Source organism: Cydia fagiglandana, chromosome 8, assembly GCF_963556715.1.
Source record: "Cydia fagiglandana chromosome 8, ilCydFagi1.1, whole genome shotgun sequence".
Taxonomy (NCBI): Eukaryota; Metazoa; Arthropoda; class Insecta; order Lepidoptera; family Tortricidae; genus Cydia; species Cydia fagiglandana.
Genome location: NC_085939.1, coordinates 7,399,461 through 7,425,334, shown reverse-complemented (window position 1 = coordinate 7,425,334; position 25,874 = coordinate 7,399,461). Strand labels below are relative to the sequence as shown.

At 36.1% G+C, this 25,874-nt stretch overlaps 1 protein-coding gene across 6 annotated transcripts in view; it reads right to left on the bottom strand.

The window, feature by feature from the left end:
* Positions 1-25,228, bottom strand: part of LOC134666593 (proton channel OtopLc-like) — a 48,610-nt gene extending 23,382 nt beyond the window's left edge. For 3 of the 6 annotated variants that reach the window (XM_063523800.1, XM_063523803.1, XM_063523804.1), the window contains exons 1-2: positions 12,041-12,195; positions 301-492 (exon numbers count right to left, since the gene is read on the bottom strand). In XM_063523800.1, coding sequence (XP_063379870.1) covers positions 301-465 — 165 coding nt within the window. In that variant the 5' untranslated portion in view covers positions 466-492; positions 12,041-12,195. Of the gene's footprint in view, positions 1-300; positions 493-11,921; positions 12,196-25,101 lie in introns of those variants that run through there. The other 3 variants (XM_063523801.1, XM_063523802.1, XM_063523805.1) reach the window with 3 other exon arrangements.
* Between the last annotated feature and the right edge of the window lie 646 nt (positions 25,229-25,874).

Sequence of the window (25,874 nt, the reverse complement as noted above, 5' to 3'; positions counted from 1 at the left end):
AGAAGGTATTTGTAGATAGAGGGCATTTCCCTCTACAATTCCGTATACGGCGGGAAGAAGTTGATAACTCTCGGGAAAAATGGAAGAAATTTGAACCTTATGCAGTTTTATTTTAAGTTCAAATTTCTTCAACAAAATTTCTCGAGACTTCTTCCCGCCGTGTACCGAATTATTTTTGAGCATTCGTTGCCTGATTCGTTAAGTAAAACTCCCAGTCAAAAGTTGCCTCCTTGGCTGTACATTAAAAACAAGTTGTGCTAATCTTTCGATTAGGCACCTATATAAAAATCGTTTGCTCACTTTGACGATGGTCCCAACTTGGGAGTCTTGAAGCTCCAGGGCGCGCTCGCGGGGCGTGTCGCGGGGGTCGGGGAGGGTGCGGGGGTCCCGAGGGCTCTCCCGCGAGTCGCCGTCCACGGTCAGGAGCCGCTCCTTCATCTCGTGGATGTAGGGGCAACGCTGCATCGCGATGTAGAACTCGCGTACGCGTACCTGTGGAACATGAGTTGTCGTTACTATGTGAAATAATGGCCTAATATCTGGGAGACGACCAAGCTTTGCTCGGAAAACATATAAGAACTTAAAAATGCGCATTTTCCCAGTGATAAGACCTAGATCGATTTTTCGCCCCCGAAAACATATAGTAAATTTCATCGAAATCGTTAGAGCCGTTTCCGAGAGCCACGAAATATATATTATGTACATATAAATAAATAAATATACAAGAATTGCTCGTTTAAAGGTGTAAGATTGAATTGAGGAAACAGGTAAACCTGTTTTTAAGGCCCTGTGGGTTCAGGTTATTCTCTCTCACTGTGCGTGCCCGAAGTCGTGTATATCATGTTTTATTTTTAAAGGCAATTTTCACATTTTTAGCTTTTGTGCAAACATTTTTACATATTGTTAAGGTGCGTAACTAAATAAACATATTTCGATTTTTTTTCTACCGTGCAGAAGTCAACAAGTCAGGTTTCGAATCGATGAAGTTACTAGAGAAAGGCCTCATGTTTCTAAATAAGCGCTACGGGGTTTTTTTTAACTCTCATTCAACTTCAGCATCAACTTCTAGTAAGACTAATTGTAGCGTGAATATTTTATTGAGGTTGTTTTTATTTTAGTTTGGTCATATTAGGTCTATGCATTACCATCACTTACTGGGTGTACGACTTACTATCAGCACGCATTCAAGATTCTAGCAGCAGGATATCAAATCATGTCACTTCACTACAAACAGACATTTTCCCTTCTTTATAAGTCAGCTAAAGTCAAGTAAAACAGCAAGCAACAAATTAAGGTCAGCTTCTCAGTCCAATAGCATTACGAGAATTAATTCAGAGTTCGCAGAGGCTCAGAAAGCGGCCTGAATTCTGCACATTTTTTGTAAACGTTTCTATTATGTGAAGAATACTGGGATTACTGGGACATCGCCCGCCGTGGCACTCGTTTCGCCATATGGGGAAACTGCTCGGAGACACAAGCAAGTAGCGGAGATCTTCTTGGGTATTTTTACGAGCGTTTAATTCAATTAAATGGGTTTTTAATATTGATCACGAAGGCAGACGATTATAGCTGTTACCTTTCTCCGAGTAAAAAAATACCGAGGCCAACAAATCATGTTATTTTTTTCTAGTCAGGCTGTTTCACATGTATGAATTTATTAGCAATTCGGAAATAGCCAATTCGAGTTAAACCAGTGGAAATACGAGTATAACTTACCAACTAGTTTACATTTTTTCATTTATTTACGGTTCATAAGGTCTTTTAGAAATTCGGGGGATGTCCTAGCTAGCAGAAGCATACGAACCTACTGGGCCTTAAATCAAAATAATATTATTGGTTATTACAACAGTGCAACTTTTCCAAAATGTATAACGAATGCTTACTCCATTTAGTTAAGACCTATAATGCTACATACAGTCAGATACACAACCTGATTTGGGCGGTAGGTGTCAGTTTCGACATAAACCAGTTGAGATTTTGGACAAAATCTGGATAAGTCTAACTCTAACATTGCCAGTTTCTCATTATTTACAGTTCTTAGTAAGTATGAATCTAGCTACGTAATTTTTTAATTTAATCAAGTTCTTAAAACATCAAATTCTTTATAATCCAAAATCTGTGTAATTGAGATTCCGATAAAATCAAATTCTGAGTACGTCAGATTACTATATCAGTTTTGTCTAATTGTGAGTACGACAGATTTAGGATGAATTGGGTTCCATATAGGTTGTATTGCTAGTAGGATAAATAATTTGTCAATCGATTTACGGGTAAGTAAAGTGAAAGTACAGTCAGTAAGAAAAAATGTGTAGGTATATTAAAATATTGTTTATTAATAAGAAAACAACTGTTTCCGCTTACAATGAAATAAAAAAATCAAACTCAACTAAATTAGGATTGTTCATTTTTTTACAAATGTTCTATTTCGAAAACCATTTCGAGATATAAGGTTTTTAAACAGTTTCCGACATTTGCTGCGATATAATAATTGAGGATTGAAGATATTTCAACAAATATCCTTATGACCTTAGTTTGACCTTCTCCTGGGCTGAATGTAAAGTCATTGCATAATAAAAGTTATCGAACCATAGTAAATAAATCCGTCACTCACGTATTGTCAAAGTTATCATTGTCATCGATTGTCATGGATTGTCATAACAAAATTTTTCAGTTAAACCGCTGCGCTTGTTTGTTACAATTTGATTTATAATTAATACCTAAACAGTAGACTTCATTGCTTAATAATATATCAAAAACCTTGTTCCTATGTGTGGGAATGATTCACAAAAATAATAGTTCGAATCCACGAAGACCTACGACGTGAAAGATGGTGCCGTGAATTAAACTTGGAATACCTACCTACTTCACGTGTTACACACAGTATTGCTGTGAGAATCACGTCGATGTAAGTATAAAATTAATATTAATTTACTACAATTAAGTATTTAAAAGCTCACTTTATTGGTAGGGTCGTGGTATCTATTTATTTTCTGTGGTAATGTAGCCAGAGTATCTAAAGGCAAACCGTTAAACAGAGATGGTGCCTACTAGAAAGAAGGAATATACATACAAGAATACATAGCCATACTCAAAATTCAGCCTGAAACTGCTTTAAAAAGATATAATTTCTAATTTCCAGGTACATGTTGCAGTTCAAGCTGCTGATATCATGGTGGACAAGACTTAATAAAGAGTTGTGAATAATAAAACATGTTTTTGTTTACCTACTTTTTTATTAATTTTGGAAATATGTTATATATGTTTCCAAAAAAAATAGTAACTTTACATTAAATGTATGTTTATCATGTTCTGCACGAGCATCTGACAATGATGGCTTCTTGTTGACCATCCAGAAGAGAAGTGTATGGTTTGTTATTTACTCTGTTCCCAGGCATTATTTACGGTCGTAAAGTATTACGACGATTAATAATTAATATGACGTTCGTTTCAATACAAAATGCTCAACTTTGTTCTGGGCCCAAGTGCAGTTACATATCTCACAGGTGTATCTAAATAGGAATCACGATGACCTGAAATAATAGGATATAATTAGCAAAATTGGCATGTTCCTAATATAGTAGTATAAAGTATGTAGTACAATATCCAAACAATGGTGACAAGCCGGTAGAAAGCACCCACTGGGTGCTAAGCTACCTTTAGAAATGGACGCTTGTAACGATTTTATGAATCCAATCTTCTTACAAATCGAATCAGTTAAAATATGTATATATGATGTAGGTAACTTACATTTGTATTTTTGCTCCCTTGATTTCAGCCAAGTTATGGTTGGAGTTGGATGCTATATGGATACATACTCCAATAAAACTAAGTTATATTATATAACTTAGGCAGATTTCTGGAATCAGCTTTCTCAAATTTAGAGCGTCGGTATTTTGAAATTAATGATTCAAAATAAACGAGTTTTCCATTCCAGATGATTGTTATTTATAGAAACACGTGACACTGACATTGTCGACAGGTGACATTACAATCAATTGACAATGACAACTATTTTTTTAATGCTTGTTGTTGCTTGTGCATTATCCTAATCAGCCGACGACATGTAATTTACGAGAAGTCGTATCTCATATTTTCAATAAATTATAAATATTCAACCGAGCCACGAATTACTAAATCATTCAAATTGGTATCTTAAATTAACCTATATTTTCAGAAAATAAAATGAAAATGGGGGTCTAAAAAAAATTAACAATCCTAATTACGCTTTTTCTATTTTTTTTTCCAATTTTCTATTTTAAAAGTTAAAAGAACATAATTTCGTTTACCGAATCGTTCTTTTAACTTTTAAAACAAATAAAATATCTAACTAGGGTTATTCTTAATCACTAGTACTTAGCAGTGGTTTAGAATATTTCAAAATCAACTCTATTAAAATCTGACCAAATGAGAAATCTAATTTTTTCATATCAAACTTAAAGGTCATCTGATTTGATACTATAATGACCGTAACCTGCTAAGAATCTGACCTACTCAGAAATTGAATTGAAAAAAAAGTGACTTAAACTTCATACTTTTTTTCCCGAAACCGTCTCATTCAGAAACCGAACTATAGGTAATCTGAAGTAACCAGAATCTAAATTATAGAGATTTTGTCCAAAATCTCAACTGGTTTCTGTCGAAACTGTCACCTACCGCCCAAATCCACAACCTGTAGTCAAGTTCTACAATCGGGTAGTTTGCCAACGTGAAAGTGTTTATTGAAACCAATTTGAAATTCCCACCGGACGGACGCGACATCTGGACAATTGTAAAATTTGCAAACTGCGATGAGCGAATGATAGCGGTGGAAAAGTAGTCATTTACATTGCTAACCACGCCAGGGCGAGTCAATAAGTCTGGTTAACCAGTAGTATAATGTGTGCTCTTTCAGGACCATGCTTAGAAACTGGAGGTCAAATTACACTGGATCACTAGAAAGCGTTGCACACGCTCCAGCAGCAATCCTACTACATTGTACCAAAGAGAATGAGGCTAGAGGAATATTGTCAAAGTAAATTAAATATGTACCTAGTTAGTACATTTATTTACCTAGGTACTGCCATTTTTCGACGGCAAAAGTATGGTGCCATCGCTCGAAACTATGGCTCGAAACCTTTGGCCTACTCTTGAGTAGATGGCAATATTACTTTTTGATATTTAACAAATTTAACACAAACAATAGGGATCAAAGTCAAATGGTGTTCTAAAAGTTTGAATCATTTGTGTTGAAAGATGGCAGTAAATGTACTGACTACATCATTTACGTTGACAATATTCCTCTATTTCAAATTCTCTTTGATAGTACCTACTCCGGCAGAACAACTGGTAATGAAACAAAGGCCGTTAGTGCCGTTACCCAGTTGGCGAACTGCCCGCGCCCCTCGAACACTGGCGAATTGTCGGCTTGACTCAATCCAATTACCTAACTTACGCAACTGATTTGTTTACAAACAAACCGCTTTATTGTAGATGTATTTTTTTTAAGTAGCTAAAAGGTAGACGCACTTTGTTAGCGACTGTTTTATGGTACCTACGATTTTTTTATGATTTGTTAAACTTAGAAGTTTTTCTGGCTCTAATTTTCCTTTGTTTCTTTGCCAGAGTAGGTAACATTTTCTGGCGATGGCGTCTCGTGGTACCATGGGTATGTGAAATTCTTACCAAATAGGTAGAGTTGAAGCAATGTTTTTGTGACAAAAATGACGGATGGCTTTATCTTGATAAAATCGTCTCGATTATTGTGCAAAGAAAATGCATACAATTATCATTAATCGTGTGTCATGTATTATACTTTCTAAAGTAACTGTCTATTTCTTTTGTATTCAGTGATCATACATCAAACAGTTATAAAAGCGCTGCAGAGCACGTATTATGGTTTAGGTCCACGCAATGTATGTGCCTAAGGGCTGCAATCGATTTCAGTAATGAGGCTAATAGGTCAGCGGAATAAGTTGACACCCAACGTAACAAAGCAGGCAGTGACATGACATGACTAATTAGTAATTACTGAATGTTAGTTAACGTGAGGGGTATTTGCATAAGACGTTTCTTTGTTCGTGTTGCACTACAAATCACAAAATAACTATAGGTACATTTTAGGTCCGCGTTCCGGTAGACTTTATTTATAGGTGAATTATTTCAGTTCCTGATTTATTCTGAGTGTTTTATATGTATGTTTATTAGTATTCGTTTAGTCAGGCACTAAGTAGGTGATAATCCTGTATTGAACAATAAAAAAAACATGCATTTATCGGTTGCATATGCTTTTGCAAACATCCATTTAACGCTAGTAAAACTAGTAAATAATACAAACACAGACTTTATTCTGTCAAGGCATGCCTTATGTAAAGCACAACGTAGGCAAAGTAAGTACTATATGATCCACTCAACAATCCATGCTCTACACTTATGAACTGAAATAGAAATATAAGTAATAATCATAATGAAAACAATTTAAGATAAAGTGTGATGGTTGACCATCTGATACGGCATGAAAGATTCTTTTTAAACATCCTGAAGGGCAAGATTGAGGGGAAAAAACTCAGAAGTAGGCTCAGGGTCACATATCTGAGCCAAATAAAAGATAGAGTTTCTGTCGTGTCGTACGAGGGAGTTAAAAGGCTGGCTCAGCAAAGAGAAGAGAGGCGATTACTCCACCGACAAGAGCATTATGATGAAGATAAGGTAACGAGTATAATGATTTTTCTAATGACTGCTCTAAGGAATTTACACACATGTCATGCGCATAATGTGCATGTCTATATAGATACAAAAACGATTTCCGTACTGCGACGGTTCCATCCTGTGCTCGTGTTTATGACAACTAGGTAAATCATTTCGCGAACCGCAATCAAAACACACGTCAAAGGAAACTGAAAGCCCATTCGGAGCGGGCCGAAGCTCTGAAACGGGGGCCCTTGAGGCGCCCTTTGTTGTGTCTCTTGACAGCTCTACAAGTGTGTAGTTTTGTCACTGGAGTAAACATAAGGTTCAGAATAACAAAAGCATACAGCGCGCGGGGTCATGCACACAGCGCGCGGGGGCATATACAAAATTTAAAACAAACGTCACTCCTGACAATAATGTAATGCATGTTAATTATTTTATAGTAATGTAAACTTGTTAATAAAAGTTTCACCGAGTTTCTTGCCCCGGTATCTTCTCGGGTCAGGTATACGGTTAAACCCGGTGATAGTTTTGATAATTAGATTACTCGTACCTACGATTAGTACGATACGATTTTTAACATTAAAAAGTTTGTTCTTTATTGTTATAAATCTATGGATAAATTAATGGTGCCATTTATTGCCATAGAAATTTCCGCTCTTTACCCAATCCGTCGTTAATAAACTAGTTATTTTTCTATCTAAAGTGTATTATACTTGAACACCTCCGGCCGTTAGCGTAAAAGTGACGAGCGCTAAAGGAAACGCCATTGACGTTATATGATATTTTTTCTCTGAATTTGTTACTCTGAATCTTTTTTCTACTCTTGTGGTTGTGTGGCCCATTTCAACTGATCACTTTCATGCCAACCTATGACGTTGTGACGTTGTTCTGATAGTGAGCTTTATGCTATACAACTCAAGCTTGGTTTTGTATATACTTCTGAGTGAGATAAGATATTATTAAAGTTAGGAAGCCTATTATTGTTGATATATTCACGGGCACGCGCGGATCCATAATCTAGATACGGTTAGTGTAATGGATATGATAAGGTCGTTAACCGCGGATTGTTACATAATATTAAGTTAGAAATATGTACCGACAAAAAGACTGAGGCCCGAGACTTCGTCCGTACAGAAATGTTTAAATAAGTACTGAAAGTATCTACTCCATTTCAAACCAAAGGGTATTCAAAAAAAAACGGTATGAATTCATCAAAATCCTACTTTAGTGGAGGAGCTAAGTATAAGTACCACATTTCAAGAATATATCTAAATATCTTCTTTCTTTGTGTTAGTTTGATCTATATGAAAGAGCAAACTAGGTAACACAAAATAGCATTGCAAAATTAAATATTCCATTCCAATAGTCTATTAACGGGTTATTTCTGAATGTAGGTCAGTCATGTATTAACCGCAAACCGTAAACCTCCCATTGTAAACATATCGTGGCTTAATCGTATCGTCGTAAATATATCGCACGCCCGATGCTTAGCGACTATCATCGACAGGTGGCGTGAGCTTTCAAAATGAATGTTCGTTATTTTAACGGATGGAGGAATTCTGCCGAGGTTTGCTAGCAATAGTTTATTGTTTAGTTTTTTGTGTTCATTAAAAACAGTGACTGCTTCTTCTGTTTGGCTTTTCTTCTCGAAGTTAAAGTGATCAATCGTACGGCGTTAGTAGGACCGCCATAAAACTTAAAAGTCAAAATAACAGATTAGGATAAAAGATTGTTCGATTTGCCAGACGTTATGAATAACGACTTAAACTCCTACGTTACGCCGTTAATTCACTCGCAGATCAGAAAAACACACCGTATACTCGTACAGTCAAGGAATTTAAATTCCGACCCATTTCGTACTTTGTCACAGTGACAATCGATATGAAAGCCGCTAGAGACCTCATACGGTTGTCACTGTGACAAAGTACGAAATGGGTCGGAATTTAAATTCCTTGACTGTACATAGGAAATACGATGGCATTGTTACATTATAAGTTCGAAATGACAAACGTGACATTTTCCATTAGTTTCCTGCTTCAGCTTCTGCAGGTTATTAAAGTATTATTTTGATTTTTGTCACGTACCTAATTGTACCTTCCGTGAGTTTCCATATAAAGCCGTTCATAGGATATTGCTATTCCCGTAGTATAGCCTGCCTATACTGGTAAGTATTACATTAGTAATTTATATTATTGTATTAGTGAAGATGTATCTAAACATCTGCACTACAAAGGTTCAAACAAAGTGGTTTAAAGTTTATAAACAAAGGTTTATCATCATTTTCAGTTTATCGGTGATCGACAGACGACATCTGACCATAATAATTGATATGCTTAAAAGTATGGACATGCAGCTTTGACAAAAATACCGTCTGTTATAACTTTATCAAAAGACTCATATAGGTATTTGTTTACATTGCCTATAGTTTAGTGGAAAGCTTCCTTGTCAGTTGCTCCAACATCAGTTTCCGCAAATAGCATCGAGAGCGGAAACAAAACTGGGTTTTGTTTTCAATCCATGATGAAAGAGACACCGAGCATGCTCCCTGATGTGGTTGCGTAATCCAAGACGATCGTGGCAATTGGGGAATTAAAAATGTGAGCTTGTTGATTCAGTGTATGCATGTTTCCTGATGCATTTGGTTTTACAATTTAGGAGCACCTAGGTACAATAAAAATACGAAATTTCTATTTAAGGCAATTGTCGGGATATTTTTACATTTTTTATTTTTACCTTTAAAATTACAACTACAGTGTTTCTCACCTTAGCGCTTTCCTGGTTACATGGTTACATCGTGAACCCCTTAGCTCACATGGCAACCTAATTACCAAGAATGTAAACAGGCACTACTTTTTACAAAAGTAATTTACCTTCGTTCTAGAGAGAAAACAGGCCCTGTTTAGAGTATAGGTAGTGCGTCCGGTTTCCACACGATGTTTTCCATCACTGAGTTACCGTAAATATTAAAAAATATTTCATCTTCTCACGCATTAAAGCTCGGCTTGGTATGATATACTTACATATCCCACTGCTCATATTTGCTAACGCGCGGTTTTTCTCATATCGACGACAGAGTACCTATGTGACCGAAAGTGGTGACTTAGGTACTCATATACCTATTTCAGTCAGCAGCGACTGTAAAAATATCATAGACCTACTAGCTAAAAGCGTAATGTGTACAGTAAAATGGCAGCTGCCCTTTTCGGTGGGTTCGTTTGTAATGCACCTAATTCGAATTTAATGGACCCCGATTGTTGCTATTGTCTAAATTAAAGTAGGTACATTTCTAGGGGTCAATCCGGATCCAATTTACAATGTAGTTATCCAATAAATTGTGTGTGCGATTCCTGAGTTATGGATGTTTGCTATACATCTTTAGGTGTTTAGGTATTTATTAACTATTATTGCCCTCTGTAGTACCTACTTACACCACAAGCTATACTGAGCTTAATACGTGACTAGTTTGATTTGTGTAAGATCGTAACATACAGGTATTTAAGGTACTAATGGTACTATTGTAGTCTATGATTAGTACACAGTAAAAAGTTTAAGTACCGCCCCGGTTAAATAAAGCGGTATGGACGTGCCACAGCGCCCTAAACGATAAAAATAACGCTAAAAGGTGTTGCTATCCGTCTGGAACATGCCTTTTACGCGCGCTGTAAATATAACCCGCTTCAAAGGATTCAGCTTAGATAAAATTAACATTATAATTATAAAAACATTTTTCCTATAGTATGTATCTTTAGGTACCTAAAATCTACCCTCAAATGGCTCCTTAGGCCAGTTGAAGGTAGATGAAAACATTACACGATTAAATAATATAGGTTTAAGTCAGGTTGTTCCGTAGGTAACAGATCCAGGCGATTTTGTGTTTGGTTGGTTAACCAATGAATGTTATAACTACCCGAAAATGTACATATTATTTGTTTACTTTTATTTAAATACATAAAGATACAGAGTACAGCTCGCGTCATTACCCCGCTGCCACTATGATCTCAATAGGAATACAGGTATATTGAGGTGCGATGCAATGATGAGAGTGTGGTATTCAGAAACTTTTTCATTATTTCACCTGCCTGTTGCTTATTGAACGTAGGTAGTGACTAATATAAACCCCAGTGCACTTGTAATAGAGTTTCCTTTTGTATTACAACGACTGCTGACTATAAGGTATTTTGAATTTTTCTGAAACGCTAGGGCTTTTGTTTCTGCTGAATTAAATCTAGCATTTCCAGCGTTCTATTCAGTACGAATTAAATGGCAGAACAGTACGTATGTAGGGACTATATATAATTTACTAATATTCCGTTTTTAATTGAATTTGTTACGTATGACCAGTTAGGATTTAATTTTAAGTACGTAATTTTTACAACCCGACATTTTCTTTGATCGCATGTAAAATGGAAAACGCATACTTAGAATCAACCTTCTTTACCGACCTATACTAAACTAAAGCGAATGTTATATAATTAGGTAAACCTGCGTTGTTGGGACTATATTCCACCTTGATTAATATTATAGCAAACTTATCCATATGTGATTAAAATATCCTGACTGGATATGATATCTACATTTAAATAATATTACCAGAATGAAATAGATTGAGTTTTAACTACATTACTGACTTGCGATGCATTTTAATAGATAAATAGGCACCGCATTTCTATAATTAGTAATACTATTTATTGAATGTTGTGTCATTTGCATACGATGATCTCATGTTGTCATCGGCGTTTCTAAGCATGATGCTGGCGATATTTCTAATGCGTGACATGGGACCACTTGGCATGGACTCTTGCCCTACCGAGCACATTTCGCGGTATAAATTCAGTTTAAGACACGAATGTAGGTCACAATTTTCTCTTTATGAGCCGTAGACCGAGATTAGAGGCAGTTTGTGGAGAGATTTCCTGGTTTCTTATTCTTGTTTTGTGTTGAACGCTTTCTTGACGCTGACGTTAGTTTCATATTTGAAATTAGACTTAGGCGTAAATAGTGGCGTAAAAATTAATTTTATTCTATCATTATTTATTACATACTTTTATTTGTTATGACTTTTTGTGTATTTTATGATTAGAAATATATCGTCGTGATAAGTTTTCATGACTTGACGAATGTAAAGAAAAAACAGTTACAACGAAACCGTTTTAGTTTATCGAACATCGATTTTTTGATACCGATCACAGAACAACAGAACATAGACATGCACATCGATAGGAATTAACAAACGATTATACGTTTGACAGTACCGGGGCACGAGGAAATTACGAGCGCACGCCGTAATAACAGATGTCACCGGGGCCGGCGAGCAAATTTCGTATTTCGGGGGTTAGTTTTAGGTGCACTTTTGGGTTCAGGGTTCACCAACCTTTTGACACTGAATTTCGGTTTCGGCGGCAGTGTTGCCTACCTCGGTCGATTCGAGGAAGGTTACGCCGCGTTTCGCGCGGCGCGCGGCGTGCGCCAGGGCGCTTGCGTCGCGGGTATCGCGCGGCCGGTCGCGCTCGCGGGCCTAGACTGAGCGGACAGCTCCGCGCACGTTTTCCCTCCCGCGCTTTCCCGGCGTGCGCACATCAAGCCTGCATTATTCTGCAAATAGTGCGCAGGGTTGCCAGAATGTGGGGAGATGTCGGCTTATTGCGATATTTCGTGGAAGGGTCGACGGTTAAGGGACATGATGTCATCCTTACGTGTTAGTGATCTAAGAATTCTAAGATGTAACTAAACAACCGAAACCGCTTAATATTAATGCGTTTTTGCTTGTGAAGGGAGGATAAAAATGTTATTATTAAAACGATAAATGTAATTAAAGCGATCAAGTTCCTGGTAACCCTATAGTCAGGGTTGGGCCGGTATTCAGGCGAGATGAGCGCTTCCAGCACCGTACTATTTTCTTCATGACCGTTACCGTAATAGGAACAAAAAACTCCTATAATATCCTCCTATACTACAGGAGTAATCATCAAGTATCATATAGGTACGCCTTTCAACAACAATAATAAGGTGTTAAATAGCGAAACTTCTATTCAGTGGACTTAAAATCCCATGGCGACGCGCACCTGTTATTTTGTAACGACAAGTAACTTCAGCTAAACCCGTGCTAACTTTTCGTTCGCAATGAGATTATATATGTACTTACGTAGTCACAACTTCTGTCGAGGAAAGGTTATATCACTTGTTGGAGTCAGAAAGAGCTGTTTGTTTATTTTTCGTTGATATTAGTATGACCTGTGTTATGATATATTTAGCAATATTTTGCTTTCAAAAGCGGTTCATTCATTACCTAACTATATTTAGGTCAGCGTTTCAACAATTGATGCCTATACAATGATAACATTGTTTATTGACTATTAGTTGTTTATAAACATACTAGGCAAAGACATTTAAAAGTAGTCTCATTTTCGAATGTTTATGAGGAACTTGAGGAAGTTACAAAATTCCCACTGGCACAATGCATACCGTGACAAACACACGACTATAACAATGGCCTGCTACGAGTATACAAATATTATGGGAAAGCATTTCAATCTAAAACCTATAAGGAGCAATTCTTATATTTAGGGGATTTCCGAAATGGTTGTAACGATTTCGATGAAATTTGCTATATGGGGGTTTTTGGAGGCGAAGAATCGATCTAGCTAGGTCTTATCTCTGGGTAAACGCGCATTTTTGAGTTATTATATGTGTCCCAGATATTAATTGTTAATTGAATGTAATAAAGGTATACACGCGCAACAGTTACAAAATCGCAAACTATGACAGAGAGCAAAATTTATTCTTGGATTTGTTTAAATATAATAAAATAAAACATTTTGAACCACTTTTTCTGCGGAACGATGCCAAACATTACCTGGCTTGCAAAAAACTGATTCTCTACCACTGTCTAAACCTAGTTCTCAAAAATAAAAGAACGGCGACTATACATACAACTAATTAGTGTTGTTCAGTAATATAGATAGATCCATTTACAATTAACTCCCCAAGCAGAGTAAAGACGGCTGATCCGTAAACAAAACACCATTAGGTCCTGTACATTACATTACCCATAACATTGGAGACTCTACCTACCTACTAATGCTCTCACAACCTATTTTTATGATGGCTGTAAATTTCACTGATTTATGAACATTGGGATGCAGCGTGACGTTTGTTGAGCTGAAATATTATGGGAATATGCGACATTACTTATAGGCCCCATGCATGAATGTGCATGAACTATAGGGGGCAGCATAGGAGACGTTAGATTTTTGGCACGAGGCGTAAATCTGTCGTTTATGCTTCCGATGTAGCCCACAAGATGGCAGAACCTACTATGCACAAGGAAAGGTACCGACGAGAACGGTAGATGGTAGCATTTGCTTTGGCAATGTATTTGTGCACATATGTTTCCGATTCAGGCCACAAGATGGCAGACCCTTCAACGCGCATGGGCCCTTTACGTTTTATGCGGCATAAACGGCCGTATCTTTTTTTACGTTAACTTAGAAGTTTGATTTTTACACAGCTTTAAGGGACTGTAGACTTGAAGAAGTATTATATATGGTTTTAATTTCAACTCTATACCGTCACGCGTTCCCGAGACAATCATAGTATACTTAAGTATCAAAGTGATTGATCAGAGTGATTAAGTTTTATAATATTGCACCATTCTTCAAAAACAATACGGCTTGCGCGTACATTGCATTGCTAGCTAGGAAAGTGGAAACTAAGTCAAAAATATCTTCAGTAATCTGAGCAAATCTTCGAAACATTGAACAAATCCCGGCGACAGTTAAAAGCCTCTTGGCATGAAAGTTTTAACGAGATGCGATCGTCTGCCAGATGCACTCATGCACTGGTAGATTTATTATTGTAAAATTTTGCATTTGACGTTTAAATATGATATTGAAAACACGTTTGACTTTGAGGTTAATTCAAACTTTACATTGTGACATCCAAATGATATCTAATGAATATCAGCCACGCGTTGTTTTCGCTTTTACTTGTCCGTATTTACATATATTGGCGCAAGCGCGAATAGCGCGATGCACGGATTACTGACATCATTTACTTGTAGATATCATTTTGACATTACGATGTAAGTTTGAAATTGCCTCTTGGTTTCCGAGCACAGTAACATGTGAATGAGTGGAAAGCGTGTAAGATGAAATATTTTTAGACAGCATTTAGATAGGTCCAATTAAAAACATTTCACTCTTTACAGGTTGCCTGCCCATTTAAGGTGACCTGCGGATCGAGACTACATCAGCATTACTTCAACAGTATTGCAGCGCGGCATTACTGCCGCAAATGTATTATTGTTGTACAGTTTTGATTCATTTTCTAAAATACATTTTTTTATTCATTCGTGTTTTGTAGACTGGCATTTTTGAACTTTTATGACAAAGGACAATACATGATTGGTTGAAAAAAGTGAGGCTTAAACTTCTTTTGCTTGACGCCTTTATTAGCCTTTGATGGATTTCATCTCCCAATATCACAACAAAATGATTCTAGGTCACAATTTAATAACCGTCTTTTGTTATAACAAAAACATCCGTGATAGAAAACTTTCACACAATCTTCTATCAAAGCTTTCTATTTGTACACGGAACCAAACGAAAACATGAACAGGTTAAAGCAAAATAAATCAATAACACTAAAATAATTCAATGCTATAATTATTTGTTAAAATCTACTCACATATTTCTAATTGGAGTAGGCGCTTATCTGAAATCCTTCTGCCACTATAAAATTAACACCAACCAGAAACGGACTATAATTTAAACAGCACTAGTTTCACAAATAAACCGCAAGCGAACAACTTTGTTCGTATATTTTAATAACACAAACAATATTTATCGACAGAGTTCGTAGCACGTTCGGCCCATCTATGGCGGGCGACTAAGTGCAACGCTTGCAAGCCATGGCCACCATGTTTTCGTTAAGTGAAAGAGCGAGAGGGAACAAAAAACAACATAAACTTTCGGCTAACTTCGGCGTCTTCCGTAGCGCCTGTTGGATTGTAAGGATAGAGCAGTGTGGATGTGACAAATTATATATTTTTTAAACATATATAACATATAAATACAGGCTTTAGAACTAAGTACTTAGGAACATAAATAAGTTACTGCTTATTTAAAGTTATCTGATTTAAATTATATTAAAAAAAATACGCTATTCATTACTTTCGTAGAACAATCTATTGTATTTTTACCAAAGCTTTGGGGAGTTTGAGTTGAGCGGTTTACCTGGCCATGTGAGTTTGATACAATTACATTGATACATTTTATCTGATCATAGTTACCTAAGAAGTTACATATTAATAGTTTTGGAAATTATTAAAGAACCAGAGGTTACTAATAAAATAAGCCAACGCAAAGTAAATAAATAACCGTCCGGCTAATATATGTTTAAAAACATATTTTGGTTATAACAACATTCCAAGAAAGGTATTCTTTATTGATAAAAACAAAGAAAGAAATAAACAAACATAATAAAACTTACAAAACTATAGATAAAAAATAGATATATCCATATAAATCCGTCGTGTCTAGGCGAATGAATGGCCGTAGCGTAGGAACCAGATGGGGGCGTAGTGTGTGGGGTTCGTTCGATCCAATGTCGCCTGCTATTGTCGTATCTCACACTTTCATAATGGGTGCCACCAACATCAATTCGTCGGCACTATTTATGATGGTGACGATTTAGTTTCGTCGATGAGAGATTCCTTCGACAAAATTAATGTGTTTAGCGAGATTTAAAGTGCTAGATTTATTTACAATTGCATTTTTAAAGCTTTTATATTATTTGACTTAATGTGTAGCATTATTATTAATACTATATGTATATTCATATTTTATTTTTGTGTCAGCCTTAAAACTATTAGGTACCTACATTTTTACAGATCAAATTTTACTTAGTTATCCTAAATTCCAAGTCCTTGGCTGGGAGCTTCATACTTCATACTAGGTGCTCTAGGTGTGTTTTACCTTAATTCTTATATTTCGCAATGGATATGCCAAAAGGATGATTTGAATAAAAATTTAAAAATGCCTTTTTACCAACCTTTATTTCCCCTTTCGAGTGACTATTTACAGATTGTTTGGGAAACTAACATTTGTCTACAAAAATATATTCTTAAATAAAAACAACTACCTACATATAATAACTTGAAGCGTTGTAATACAAAGCTTCGCCTTATCTCGATCTTTATTCCCTCCAAGTATTCCCATTCCGAGAACGCACATTACGCGGCTCCAAACAAACGTGCGCGCGCGCACGCTGTTTACGTGACCGACATCTGTCATAACACTCATAACAGTAGCTGGCCATAACACAACGGGCCCGCATTTTGGATTGCTTTTTAGAATTTTTTTTTAAGTCTATCTTTTACAAAAAAAAAACCAGATTAATTTTCCGCATTCCGAATTTCTTTTCAAATTCCCACCATAGTACCAAAGTTTATCTAGTGCGCTGCCCTGTTTCTGTTGTAACAATTGTAACCAATATATTTCTACAGTTTTCTTTACATAAAGGTCGTAACAGACTCGGTTATCATACCAAAATACCACATAGCGTGTGCAAGACGTGAACCGGAAACGATAAGTTCACTGGCCGGCTGGTGCATTGTTACATAAGTGTTGTAATATTAATCACTTCCTTCGTTTTGTTAAGAAAATAAGTCACTTGCACTGACACAGTGCATATGGGCATCATATCTTGTGTTATCGTCCATGATACAAATGGTGGGAAAATGCCGATGACAGGGTCGAGTGGAGAAAACGAGGGGAGGCCTTTGCCCAGCAGTGGGACAGCGAGACCTAGGGGATTTTTTTTATTACCTAAAAATGAATTTATTTTAAACATTCACGATTTTTACACATTATTATTTACATTAACGAGACTTAATCGATTACAAAATTATACAATTTTGTAATAATAACAGACGGTTTATTTCTTGTAGATTTAGTTTGGGAGCGAAGTACAATAATAATTTACCAAACGTTCGATAATCCTAGTAGTTCGTTTAAATTTAATAACATCGGAAATTTGACAATTATATTTATATGGGGTGGTATCCACCAGCACCATATTTAACGTTAATGGGCTACTTTTTATACTCGTAAGCCTTACTTACTGTACCTACTTTAAAAACACCTTTTCCTTTTCAACAGTCGGTTAAAGTAGAAATTTCAACTCTCCTACGCAAAAAAATCTGCCGTACCGCTTTCCTATTGCCATAAAATAAAACATGGCGCTTAAAAATAAAAGCTATCGCATTAAAATGAAAATGGCAATTTCAATCGCTCCGTCATTGGACGATCATTATGCAAGTTGTTATGCAACACATTTCACTCCATAACTTGGACCACCGCATCTGTTACTTAATTGTAACTTTATAACCAACCATGAGGCCTGTGTTATACAGTTCAATTTTCGAAAAATCTGCAAGTGAAATACGAGATTTAGGAAGAGTCTTAATTCTTCCGTTCGATCGAAGCAGTCAATCTGATGCTCATATCTTACCGGATATTACAAAAACATCCTGCACTGCCATGTAATCGAAAATTCGATTTTGAGTTGAATAGAGGTGTATCTAAGAATATTATGTTTGCCCTTTTGTGCACACCTACCTGCACTCAAGTTTCGGTAGGGAATCACATTCACTTTAAATTTAACTGTATGTTATTTCTGTAAGGCTGAAATTGCAATTGAGCTTTTAAATGAGATAAGATGTTCTAAAAGTTCCGTTTAGTAATGTATTTCAAACGGATTATAACATTAGTAATTCTTGCCAGTCATGAATGGGTTCAGCTATTCATACCGTTTAAGCGATCTAGCCACTTAAAAACCTGATTATTTGTATAAATATTTGCGTTTATGCATACATATTTGTAAGTAATCATAAAAAAGGGACTGGTTAATTCCTGGTAGAGAAAATTATTTTTTCTCAAACATGCAATGAAATATTGATGTTATGTTCCTTATAATAGGCTGCGAAGTATGACGTTTCAGGTGCGGCTAGGACAAAAGGTCGTTAATGGAATTTCATACACATCTTGCAGGCCTAGGCCGGCAAAGTCCTCTTTTTTAATTTTCATTTCAGAGATATTTGTGACACAGCATCGTGGCATTCATCCATTAAAAAAAATAGAGGCAGTATTTGCTCTATGGTTCGTAATGACACTCTGCCACTACGCCTATAAAAAAAAAACAAAAAACAATGTTTGCTATAATTTGCAGTTTTATTTGTATAAAATCAACATGAACTTAATAAATAATACATTCTATAATTTTAAATTATAAATTTAACTACACAAATAAAAACATTTAAAATATTTCATCTAAACGTTAGCGGTAAATAGGTCTACTCAAACACGCGTAGTTATATTTTTTAAATTGTTATGGAGGTAAAGTTGAAAAATATTCATTCTGTTTTATTGGATTTATGGTGCGTTGTTGATTTTTTGACTTTAATATGAGTTCCGACGAAATAATGAAATTAATATTAATTGTAATCGTAGGTGTTGGAATTGGCAGCGTAAGCAGAATTGATTTTAAATAACTTGCTGCCTCTGCCGCCAAGTCAAAGACGAAGTATGTATATGGTTGCTTATGGCAATTTTATTATTTGAGAAACTAAGAAAAATGGCTTACAGTTTATTAGAAACAGTTTTGTGGCATATTTTAAATGAATGTAACTACAAATTCGTCAACACTGTGGAAATTATACTTATTTACTCCATGCATAAAGCAACGATGTATGTGAAACATGATATCAACATGAAAGACTATGTAAACTTATGTGATGAAAACGACAGTCAGACGGATACAAGGCGAAAAAATCAAAGATACATGAAAATATACGGGTAGTAAAAATATACGACTCGTGTAAAACATACGCGTGATAATGATTGGTTATATTTTGGGTGTAGTTTACTTTTAGTTTTTTCTATAAATAAAACTTGGGTTTCGTGGATTTTTTATTTTATTTATTTCATTGCATGTTTGAGAAAAGCACTATACATACCTAGGCGGGAAATGGGGTTGCCCGCGCTCAGACCTATCCGGCCTCGCTTCGCTCGGCCGTCTATATGTCTTCGGCCGGCAACCCCTTTTGTCCCGGCCTCTGTAGTAATGTACTATTATTGGACATATTACTTTCCTGCTGTGCGATGCGATATATTTTATATCGTTCCCTTAATAGTGCGGACTCTTTTCAACTATCAAACTAATAATAAGAACGCTGGTACAGCTTACTATAGTTAAACTAGGTTTACTTAAGCCACAGCTAAACGCACAGTAGTTAAAATGTTTGCGCATGCCCGGACATGCATTAGCCCGCCATTCTGAAACGACCGAAGCGTAGTCTTACGTTGGGTGGCTTAGAACTTTCTATATATCACAGGCAAATCACAAGGGCGCGGCAGACGACCCTCCTGGGTGCATGCCCGCGCCAAAACAAAGAACACCTGTAGCCCCTGCGATCGATAGTAGCCACTATACTTTTGGTGATTCTTAATCCTAATCATCCGAAGTACCTACCTAGTGATAATTAGGTAAGAGTATCAGTAGACACAAAACCGTTAACTTAGTATTTACAAGGTCATACTCTTTGCAACCGAGTGGGTGCAACGGCCTAACAGATGTTCGATTCCACGCGTCCTACGTAATCTATGCAACTTTGTTTATAATGCACTACTTTATGATAGCCTTGAGCTGCAAGTTCTTATAAAATTCTGGGGTCTATTATTTCAAAGTTCAATCATCGAGGTAACGGGGTGTTGGGGGTCTGACGCCATAGCTTTTATAAGGGAGGTGGGAGGTAGAATCAGGGAGAGGACCTCTGACGCTCGCGCGGGTTCGTACCTGGTGCAAAGGTTGGCCATCGCTATCCAACGTGGTAACGCGGCAAGTATAATGGGCACCTTTGCACCCGGTACAGCCCGCGGAGGCCTTTTAGATTAAAATATTTTAATATTTAGATATATTTAAGTTACTTTTGTATGATTATTTATGTACCCTGTATATTCTTAATAAAATTGGTTTTCTTCTTAAAATCATCCAGTTTATTTTATTATCTTTATACATATCATGCCATTAAAACACATTTCGATTAAATACCTAGGTATATTTATGTAGAAAGATAAATAATTTCAGATGACTTGCCTTGATTAAGTAGGTACTATCTATTACATATTTCACACTTTGCGTCGGCGCGGCGCAAGCTACTTATATTAACCACATTAATACGTATGTAGTTACTCGTATAAGACCCGTTATAATAATAAGTAGATAATATACTACTTATTCGTATTCTCAGTCTCGTGTCATCGCATCAATTCTTACCTCCGACTCCGATTAGAAAAAAAGTGTAAACTCTTTGCGTTGCCTTAGTTTCACAATTTCGCCTCAACAACCCTTCTTTATAAATATGTGACGGGAAAATTGATAGATTACCTAATAGACGTCACCACGCACCACGTGACGACATAATTGCTTTTGAATAAAAAAACTTAATTATTTCTCTCGTGAACCCGCAAGTTTAAGCCACATTTTAATTAGATGACTTCCTGCGATACTCACGAGCGATAGCGGCTTGCGCATAGGGTGGCCGGCCAAGCTTTAAAAGTCGAGCTGTACATTTATAGTGCATACTATACTATCTAGGTATTTTACATATATAATAAGCAACTCAATTAAAATAGCTAATTCTATTACTGCTACAAGAGATTCTGCTACTAAGAGATTTATCTGTCATTACCATTACCTAATAAGAGTAGGTATTTATTTATCAAATTGTATTAGAAATTTTCTATTAAAGGAAAAAATGGAAAAATTTACGCTTCCGGCAGGACTTGAACCCGCAACCTCCGGAATCCGTGTAGTCCAGTCATTATATCCAAAAAACCGACCCTACCCGTGAATAATCAGTTCTTGGATTTTTTTTCGTAGGTCCCTCTTCCTAATAGAAAATTTGGAATATCGCTCGCAGACGTATCTGCTTGCTTAAAAATTGTATGTACCTACTAGATAAGAGCACTGTAATGATTCCTACATAATTACTTTGGCTTCCATTATTCGTGTTTCTGCTTGGGCGAAGTTAATAAGAATTACAAAATATTCACAACATCCATATGCCATTGGCGCGCTTTTGCATCGCGGTCCGCAGGCATAACATCGCAATTATTATGCTTATTATGTAATTCGAGCCTTGAACTCCTGCTTCGTAATGTAAGGGCGTTATTAGCGTTGGACTTCGTTGTCGCGAAGTCGTAAACATGCCTTCGGAAACTCGTTCAAACTATTAAACAAATAGACTATACAAGCGTGATACAAACGCCTTTGACCTTACGTTAAATATGGTATATGGTTGCCAAACTATGTTAAATATATACATATTTTAAGAATCTGTTTATACACTTTGGTGGTAAGTGGTTAGAGCATGTACAGTCACCTACAATAATATGTTACACAACAAAGGTCGCAAAAAATATGACACGATCTTATTTGTTCTGTTTGATGTTCTGTTTGTTATTGATCTTATTTGTAGCCATAAGAGCGTGTAACATATTTTTGCGGCCTTTAGCACATCGGCATACTTTTTAAAGCAGTTTAAGATGTAGCACTTGATGATTGAATTGAAAACTCCATGTAAGTATCTTATCAACCCGTAGACTACGAGGGTAGGTACGATTCCATTTTGTCATGACATTTGTCATTATGCGGAATTATATCGTTAAGTTATATAGGTATATAACGACAAATGTGTCTTATTTTATCTCTACTTCCGTGCTACTCCGAAATAAACGAAGACAAAAGATGACAGGTCGATTAGAAACAGAGTATATTAGTCTAAGCCGTAACTCGATAGGCTTAGCCTTGGAGGTTCCAATTCAGTAAATTATGCCAATATACATTGATATTATGGGCATTGACAATCTGCCAGAATGTAGGACATGTAGGTTATAAAGAACTGAACTTACGTTATTTGGACTATTAATTACTTATTATCCATTCCGGCGATCATGGCATAGTTCAATAAAAAATTACTTATTGACTTAAAAATATTTTTTCAGATGTACTTAAGTGAAGGAAGGGGCACGGATTGAATGTACCTTTTCGTGGAACAGCATTCCCTTATCGAAATTAAAATTACTCTTATACCTACCGGTTTTGTTAAGGGTAGTGCAATCTGAATTATTCATGAAACCCTTTTATAAGAATAAGAACGTCATCAATACCAATTTATCTCTCCAACATTGCAGAATGTGGGAGTTGAGATGAACAGTTGGTACCTACTCGTACAGGAAACGCAGTTGCCAAGCAGAAAAAATGACGCGAGATTTTTAAAACGACTCGTCACTGGCCGAAGATTAAATGAGTTATCAAAAAAACTAGGCTCGACGCGCCGGTGCTTCTGCGGCCGCCAAGAATAGACATTTCGCGAGACTCGAAATATTTAACTTTAGGTAGGTTATTTTTTACTCGACTGACTAATGATAGACGGAGAGGTCTTTGTTTACTTATATCAATAAAAATGATCGATTATGCTGATAAAGGAGCAATCAAGGAATAAAGATTTGAAATAGAAATGCCCTTAACTTTTAATGTCCACAGAGAGACGTGAACCGAATTGATGTGTATGTATGTATTATAGTTAGTACCAATACGTCTTGGCTTCGGCCCGGATTACCAATTAAACATAGGAATGTACGAGATACAATACGAATAATAGCAGGTAAGTAGTTACTACAATCTCGGTTAAAGCCGATGGTAAATTAATTTCGAATCAAGCAGAAACGTCTGCGAACGATATGTGTTAATTTGTTTCTAAGCTTAAAGCCGATGGTATAGTTAAAATATAACGGCATCATCTGCCCACTTACTCGTAGGTAGACTTAAACATAGTATTTTTTTTTTTAATCTTACGTCATTTTATGGCACAATGGTAGTAGTGTGGGAACATCGGTCAGACCTAGAACCGTCATTAACAATACGACATTAAAAGCGTAAAATGTAGACGCTGAAATTTAGAGTCAGTTTCTTGTTAAGTAAGAAATTAATCATTCTTATTGTGCAATTATAATTACTTAAATAAAATAAAGTAGGTACCCATGTAACTTTTATTTTTTTGATACCAGGCATAAATAAATAATAAATAAATATTATAGGACATTTAACACAATTACAAACATTTACAACAATTTAACAGGACAGGTTAAACTAAATAAATAAAATCTTGAAAATAATGCAACCATAACAGAATAAATTTGGCCTCATGTAATAAAGCCGGCATACGTATTCACTTGTCACTTCACCTTGGAAGCCCAACAAGTAGACCAACGTCCCCCGCCGTCTCTTTCACAAAGCATTATTTCGCGACTGCTTGTCACTACTGTCACTAGAGTTAGACCAAAAAAAGTCTGCAGCGATTTTCATAGCCCACGCAGTGCAAGTGTTATTTTACGAGTAAACGTCAGACTTCTATGAAATTATGACGTATAAATAATACTTGCACTGCGCGGGCTATTAAAATCACTGCAGACTTTTCTTAATCTAAATCTATAAAACTCCTACCCGTTAGCTTCACCCCCACCCTCCAGTGCTTTTAGTATGTTGCTTAATACACCATTCCCTATAACTATGCCAACAAACAAAATACGCCTATACACGAATTATTTCCCCCGATTGGCAATTTTTTGTTTTCGTTTGATGAGCTAAACAACGACTTCAATAATTGCCGAACAATAAAACATTGGTGAGGCACCTTTAACTACACAAATAATGAAGTAAAGAGTTCAACAACATTTAATTCTTTGCAGGGGTCGTTACCGGCATTTACAATTTTTGGAATATCATTCTTAAAATACTAAATACCTTTCTCTATTTTTATTTTAAAAACCTCAGTCTATTAAATTAATGTTTTATCAAGAAACCAAAAAACGTCGTCGGTTTACAATTAACCGAAATCATTAACCGGTTAATAATAGTATGAAGGATCGGTATCCGACCCCAGATTCTTTGCTGTTAACGCAATTTATTTGCCTACAATATGCAAAGATGCAAAGTCAATTCTTCATTTGAGATATCTTATGTGACAGCATAGGTTTAGTCAACTGCAATAATATGTTACTCTTCGAAGGCCGCAAAAATATGTGACACGCTTTTATAGCTCTACAAATAAGCCTTCGAAGAGTAACATATTATTGAAGGTGACTGTACAACATTCCTAGTAAAGTATTTACTCCCAGAAGCGGTTGGATGCCAGCATACATCTAAGTGTGTAATTCTGTAATTATATCAACGTGCGGTTAAACCATCGCCGCTGGAGAAACATGCCACCAAGCTAGTTATAAGAAAGTGCGTTTAACATTAAATTCAACAAGTTTTCAATGACTGGAAGCGGCCCAGAAAGTAGGTAAATAAAAAGCTCATAATCCTTACTTTCTCATTTTCTTTTGACGAAAATTGCTAGCAGAAAACTTCTATTGTGTCCATTCAGCCTGGTCCTATTGTAAATACACGCGGGCACACAAAACGTATCCTGAAAGCGTCTTTGTCAAAAAAAATCCTTAAAAAATACACTTTTGTAATAACACTTTGGTTGGATTGTTGTTTTCCCGCAATTATATTTTTTTTTGCGCTCGATTTTGTAATTCAAGCGAACGCGCGATCAAGTTCGCAGTCAGACGCCAACTCGCGGACAGCGCGCCGAGGTATACAAACACGCATAACTACGGTGCACAGACTTCTATTGTGCGGTGGTGGTTGCCAGACACGCGAACCCTCTCGCTATAGCTAATAGCTACTTATAGGAAGCTATATCAACCTACACCCCTCGCTCATATTTTACAATCATAACGATCTGCAGATACAGTTATTTATGTATTTATAATAACTAAGAAACAAATCATTTTTATATTGTAAGTAATTTGTGTTATTTTTACACTACACAATTACATATTAAACATTATTATTATTAGCCTGGGCACTAACTTAGGGCTTTTGTCATTGTTTCATTCGTATATGACAACTATTTCAATTTATGTTTTTAGTATCTGAAAATATCCTATTTTTTGTTCATATCATATCATCTATTCAGTAATGGCATTGTCATAAAACACATATCACATGTCATTTATATATACAATTCACTTAATGAACTAAGGATAATATAGCATACCAATCGGCTTTGTTGACTGTAAACAACGGAGTGG